The 6,192-nt window shown below is 45.4% G+C and overlaps 1 protein-coding gene across 2 annotated transcripts; it reads right to left on the bottom strand.

Annotated features, from left to right (window-relative positions):
• Positions 1-189: 189 nt before the first annotated feature.
• Positions 190-6,127, bottom strand: GDE1 (glycerophosphodiester phosphodiesterase 1). Of its 2 annotated transcripts, none has more exons than XM_054643627.2 (6): positions 5,683-6,127; positions 4,274-4,449; positions 3,067-3,172; positions 2,290-2,382; positions 1,470-1,681; positions 190-1,086 (listed from the first exon to the last, which is right to left on the bottom strand). In XM_054643627.2, exons 1-6 carry the CDS (start codon positions 5,935-5,937, stop codon positions 939-941), a joined length of 990 nt encoding a protein of 329 aa, XP_054499602.2. In that variant the 5' UTR covers positions 5,938-6,127; the 3' UTR covers positions 190-938. The 2 variants fall into 2 exon arrangements, with proteins under 2 accessions (XP_054499602.2, XP_054499604.2); XM_054643629.2 differs by having other exon boundaries at positions 4,274-4,445; positions 5,683-5,806.
• Between the last annotated feature and the right edge of the window lie 65 nt (positions 6,128-6,192).

The following is a 6,192-nucleotide window of genomic DNA, read 5'->3' as shown; positions in this document are numbered from 1 at the left end:
CTTTGTGCTACTTTGTGCCTGGATGGAGCTCAGGAAACAAACAAAAAAAATCCATCCCCCCCAGCAGGTCACAGCATGAATCTCTGGTATTCCAGAAGTTTGGATTTACCCTAACTGGGACAATCTGCACTAATTTTAACATTTTATATAAAATACCCTTCTGCACAGCTGACAAAGAACACTTCCCCATGAATTCTCAAAGACTTTTTATTGTAACTGCAGACTCTTTGGAATTCAAGTTAAATCTGGATTACAGTTTCCATATCCCTCTGAGTGCCCTTCAATCATGCAACCAAAAGCAAACTAAAAAGACATTTCAGCTCCATTTGTTCTACTGCTTACCAGCACTCTCTGTATAGCTTTATCTTAAAAATAAATACATTCATGTGCTGTGTTTTTTCTTCATTAGAAGAAACAATTTCCTATCTTCCACTGGTTCTCTTAAAAGGTCTGGAAGATAAGAAGCTAATCAAGTTTTATTTGTTAATTCTCATAACCTTCACATCACATCACACATGGAAAGTTGGCTTTTTCTTCCTCATCAGTATTCAGCACAGCCATCTTTCCACACAGGGCAGGGAAATATACTCCTTTTCTATTTTGGCACCATAGTAGCATTATTTCCAGTTTTTGTTTTAAGAACAGTAATGTCATTGATTTTAAGGTGCTATAAATCAACCTCAAATTAGTATACACTTGTAGGACATGCTAGTTAAAATTACTAACATCAAGTTATGATTTGAAATTTTGACACCAAAATTGCCGACACCAATTTAGAACCAAAATTATCTGATTCTTTCACAAGAAACTGATTTCCTCAGACTCTGTGGCTGCCCCAGAAGGTTCCTGCATTTGAGATGTGGCCAGAGGCAGAAGCCAGGTGCTGCTCTGCCTTTCCCAGGCTCTCCTCAGCACTCCATCAGCCCTGCCTGGCTGGCTCAGTAGTGGGGGTCACAGTCCTCCAGCAAGCTGTCGGTGATGTAGCTGCAGTCCAGGACACTCTCGTAGTAGCTTTTCTCTGCAAATGTGTTCACTGTCCAGGCCACCACTCGAATTCCTCTGGAAGACCAGTGCCTCACATAGTCCCTGCAAGGAACAGACACACCCTGAGAGCAGCCTGACACTACACTGAGTTAACAGTGCTGAGGCTACAGCTGAGTTTTGGTCTTGCATCAGCAGCACATCAAGGAACAACAGTGTGTCACGTTCTGCCACATCATCTTTTTGTGTTTTCTTATTGTAAACAGGCAAAAGCAACAAATACTTTTTCTCTTTGAGATTAACAGAAGGTAAAAATTCAGATAAAAAAGAGGCTTAAAATCATAAAACAGCACAGAGTAAAAAAATTATCAAGACACCTCATGCAACACTAAATGGAACATTTTGTTAAGCACATACTGTGTTAGCTCCACCCTATATACTAACAGAAGAGAATGTCTCCTGATAAACAAGCAAACTTCAACACTTACTGAGAAACAAAATTCTTCTGTATGAGGAAAGCTGAAACCCCACACAATCTCCACAAGAAACTGTGCAGGCTCCAGTCCAGAATGACATCCATCACCATGTACAAGAAATGCTTCCAGGAGGAACTGAATCGGGGTGTCCCATCTCCCAGGTGACTCAGCTGCCAGGGCCTGTGGGTCAGTGCTGTCACAACATTTCTGTCAGCTTGTCTCATCTGGAGGACCAAGGAGAAAAGACTGTAATTCATCCAAAAGCCCAGCAGCATTAAAAACACTTTTTGAGAAATTAGATACAAAGTCCTAGCTTGCATTTACAACTCCACCAGAATCCTTCTGCCCTTCCCCTCCAGATCCTTTTGTAACTCTTTTACAAAGATGTTTATATTTTATAGGGTTTTTTCCTTCAAATCATACTGAATAAGCACCAGCTCTTATGTTAAAGAAATTACACAGCAGTCATGCAATGTATATAATGGGAAAAAAAGTAAGTAGACTTGGCAATGAGGATAGAGTTTTAGGAGTAATCTAGAATAAAAAGGGTTTATTTAGCAGGTACCTTGCACACAGATACCTGGCCAGACACCAACTAGAAGAGCAATGCACTGTCTGCACTGCTTTCAGAAGGGAGGGAATTGCTGTAGATTCCTATTTGCATCTAATGAGTAGAGTCATCTAATAAGATTATGCATTATGCTCCATTTGTTTTTAAAAGCCTTAAGAATTTGAACAGCCCAAAAGAAACCTGGAACGGGGAGTTTAATACTATACTGAAATTCCCAGACGGGACTGAAAAAATAAAAAATAAACTTTTAGGAAACATCACCTTATAAACAACATCTGGCATGAAAGAACAGACAATGCTGCTGTTATACAACTGTGGAAATTCCTGGTAGAGTTGTTTCAGGGTATCAACTGCCTGCAAATAGAGACACACAGAGATGTTATACAAACACTCATATTTAATTTACACTGCAAAGTCATTTTAGAACAATCTTAAAAACACTTCCCTGCTGTGTTACAAGACTGAAATAGAAAGGGAGAAGAAGAAAAACAGCATCTTGTTTATAGCATTAACACAGAAATGATATTTTGGTTTTTAGCAAAAGAATTTCTGTTCATTACTCTATTTACAATAATGAGTAGGATTCTCAGTGTTTGAAATGCCCTTAAATATGTTTTGGATCTAATTTTTAGTACTACCCAGGCTTTAGTTGAAGAGGAAAATTATTTATTCCTATATTTTGCTAGGCGAAAGAAAAAAAAATTAATTTATGTAAAATGTTAGTGATGGATCATTTTCATCTGCCTTCAGTAATGCAAATTACAGATCCCTCACTGGAGGCTGAAGATGAGGTTGTGACTCCCCCCAGCACAGCAGGGAATTCCCTTTGCTCTGTTTCACTGGGAGCTGAGTGCAGCACTTGCCCCAGCCTTGTGCCAGTCTCAAGCTGCAGCTTCCCAGGACAGCTCTGGGTGTCACCAGCAGCAGGCCTGGGCTCACTCCTGCTAAAGAAGGGACTGCAGCCCAGGGAGCAGTCTGAGACCAGCACTAGAGCAGGTCAGAAACCCAAAGCAGGGGTCATGCTGCAGTGAGCAGTACCTGGTTTGCATGGCCTTTGACATCGAAGTAGATTGTAAGATTGTGACGCATGGACTCCACAACAGCTTCCCTCAGAGTTGGCACCTTTTCATCCTGGAATTGGCTCCTGTAGAAACACAGAACTCCTTGGAATGCAGTCAACACACACATGCACACACATGGCCTGCATGTCACCACCAACAGGGCTGACTCCAGCACAGTTTGCTGCTGCACTGGAACTGGGGGTGGGATCCAGTGCTCACTGGCCCCGTGTCCCACCCCAAAACACCAACCCCAGCTCTTCACCTCCTTCCCACAAATGAGCTTTCAGTTCCAACTGCTGCTTTCCTCCTGCTCCTACTGCACTCCCCAGCCCTGAGCCAGAAATGCAGATCCTGGCAGAACAGGGAGGGCAAGCTGAGGATCAGCAGAAGCAGCTTCTCCCATCAATAATAAACCATTCCTGATGGGGTGACAGTGCATTCACTCCTGACAGTGAACAGCAGCTGCTCAGCAGTCACTGCCTGTGGAAATTCCCCCTTCCAGTGAGACAGGGAAGATACTCCTTGTGCCACACACCCACAGGAGGCACATCTGCAGCTCTGGAATTCCCTAATGCAGTGTCTCAGGAGCACACACAGAGTCCTTCCTCTGAAATGGACTCACTTATGATACTTCACAAGCTGCATTGTTATCAAATTCTTAGTAATGTAAAAAAATATTTCCCCTTGCCTACCCCCAGGCAGGACCTAATCAGCCACGAGGGTCACAGTGAGGCCACGCAAAATCTGTCTAGCTCCTCTTCAAGAGTATAAACCTGATGTGTAGAATCCCCAAAACACCATCAGTCAAGAAATACATGTGAATAAAACTAATCTTAGAAGTCATTCCTGTAGCCAATTCTGAGATATGAAGATCCCAGCACCTTCAGTGTCCTGCAGTCAATTTAGGACAAGCTTATGTAAATATTGACCTGTTTCACTTTAGATGACTGTGGATTTTGTCCTCAAAAGCCAGTTTATCCTGACTGTGTTCCACTGTTCCTAATCTACTGATGAGTAAGAAGATATAGTCTTATATGCCTCTAAAACTCAAATTAAAACTAAAATATAGAACTACGTTTTAAATTAAAAAAAATGTTCATCAGTGATAGATCAAATCAATAATTTTGTTCATCAAGAATTATTTTTCCACTGTTGTAAGTGTAATTTCAGAGCAGTTCATTTACCGTAGCCTGTGTTTTGCAGCTGGATTCAGCTTCCTGATTTCCTCAAAAGTCAGGTCCTGCAGTCTCCCAGCCCCATCAGTTGTCCTTTCAACTGTGTCATCGTGCATGAGAATGGGGACACCATCTGCACTGAATTCAAGATCCAGCTCCACACCCGTTGCTCCATTCTCAGCTGCCTTAAAAAAAATTTTAAAAATCACATACACAAGAGAAGAGACAGGTTTATAGATTCAACATAGGAACAGCTATAATTAGCTTGTATTTTGGTAAAAAATAATAAAACATAAATGTACTTTTCAGTAGTCTTCATCTGCAGAAAAAAACAGGTTTTATCCAAAGTCATTGCTGAGTATTTAAAAATCAACTGAACTATCTAATCTATTTTACAGCTGAAACCATAATGATTCTGCCTCAGTATTGGGATTGGAACTGTTTCAGGATAAAAATGCCGAAAAGAATCCTGCTCTCTCCTTCTGATGTAATAACCCTGGAGTCCTTATGTTCTTTTCTGAAAAACAAGAGAAGCAAATATCTGCACTTTAACACTTAGTCAACACTGCTTACCACGTGTATACCAAGGAGTAAATGGATGGCAAATCCCTGCTCCTCTCTGAGGAGTGGCCTTATCAGAGAGCAAGAAGCAGCCAGGCTGCCTTAGAACATTTCATACACCTTCTTCCTGCCCTGGATCTTTCCCAAGAACCCTTCAGAAAAACACTTGAGTGAAGTGCTAACACCAACTGCTCTGAAGGACAAATTGCCCTCCTGGGAAAAGGGACAATGCACCAGAAAGACAAAAACCGTGTATAGAGGTTACCTCCAGGTGTCTGCCACGAAAGGATTGTGCAGCTTCAGAATTTATCAGGACTAAGAATCCTGTCTCACACAAAGGTAAGAGATCCTCAGAGCAGCAACGTCTCAACCTCACAGAAACACTACATTCCAGAGACTGATAATCACTATTTCAAATGATTCTCAGAAAGAGACTGTGAACCCTGGCTGTGCCTTGATGCCTCGCAGATGAGGCAGCAGTAAGGCATGGCAGGGCTGCCCACAGTGAAGTTCTGGTACCAGATTTTCCCCTAAATTTGGATTTTCATCACAGATCTCCAACGTTTAAAAAAATAAACAACCTGTTACTGACTTGCTGTCCGCTCTCTGTGTGCTGCTGCTACATCAACGAAACACAGCATTTCATTATCGCTGCACCGCTGAAATATCCATCAGCACCAAGGCTACAACAGCTCCCACAAGATTCGGAGCTGAAGCCCCTTTGGGATGAAGGATCAACACCCACACAGCTTCCAGCAGCCATGGGAAGAGCGGCCCGAGTTGCTGACGCTGAGGGCGGCTTGCTGCCGTGAGGGCGGATTATCGGACACATCCCCAGCCCCGGGGCCCGTGCTGACCTGTCGGATGGCCCCCAGCGTGTTCTCGGGCGCGTCGTGGGCTCCGCCGCGGTGCGCGATGCGGGCGGCGGCGCCGCGGGGCCGCAGGACGCGCTGCGCGCTCTGGGGCGCCGCGGGCTCCAGGGCCAAGAGGTGCAGAGCTAGGTAGAGCCCGGCCGGCAGCAGGCAGGCCAGCGCCGGGCTGCGGCTCAGCGCCAGCGCCAGCGCCATCAGAGCCGTCAGGGAGCTCAGCAGGCCCTCGCCGTGGCACAGCATGGCCGGGCCGGGCCGGGCCGGGGTCACCGTCCGTGCCGGGCCGGGTCACCGTCCGTGCCGGGCCGGGGTCACCGTCCGTGCCGGGCCGGGGTCACCGTCCGTGCCGGGCCGGGTCACCGCCCGTGCCGGGCCGGAACAACGGCCGCGCCTCTCCCAACGCCAAGGGCGACGGCGGCCCCATCCACCGGCCAATCAGCACTCGGCTGTCAGCAGCAGCGACCAATCAGCGCCCGTAGTGCCCGCCCGACCCCGCCG

The sequence above is a fragment of the Agelaius phoeniceus genome, chromosome 16 (genome assembly GCF_051311805.1).
Source record: "Agelaius phoeniceus isolate bAgePho1 chromosome 16, bAgePho1.hap1, whole genome shotgun sequence".
Taxonomy (NCBI): domain Eukaryota; kingdom Metazoa; phylum Chordata; class Aves; order Passeriformes; family Icteridae; genus Agelaius; species Agelaius phoeniceus.
This window is presented reverse-complemented; position numbering and strand designations above follow the sequence as displayed.

What these genes read in the sequence shown, in the direction of transcription:
- GDE1 (XM_054643627.2), bottom strand. Translation starts at nt 5,937, where the DNA reads ATGCTGTGCCACGGCGAGGGCCTGCTGAGCTCCCTGACGGCTCTGATG. An exon ending in CGCTGGGGGCCATCCGACAG is followed by an intron (nt 4,450 to 5,682) that starts GTCAGCACGGGC and finishes ATTTTTTTTAAG; the next exon opens with GCAGCTGAGAATGGAGCAAC. An exon ending in TGCCAGATGTTGTTTATAAG is followed by an intron (nt 1,682 to 2,289) that starts GTGATGTTTCCT and finishes TTGGTCCTCCAG; the next exon opens with ATGAGACAAGCTGACAGAAA.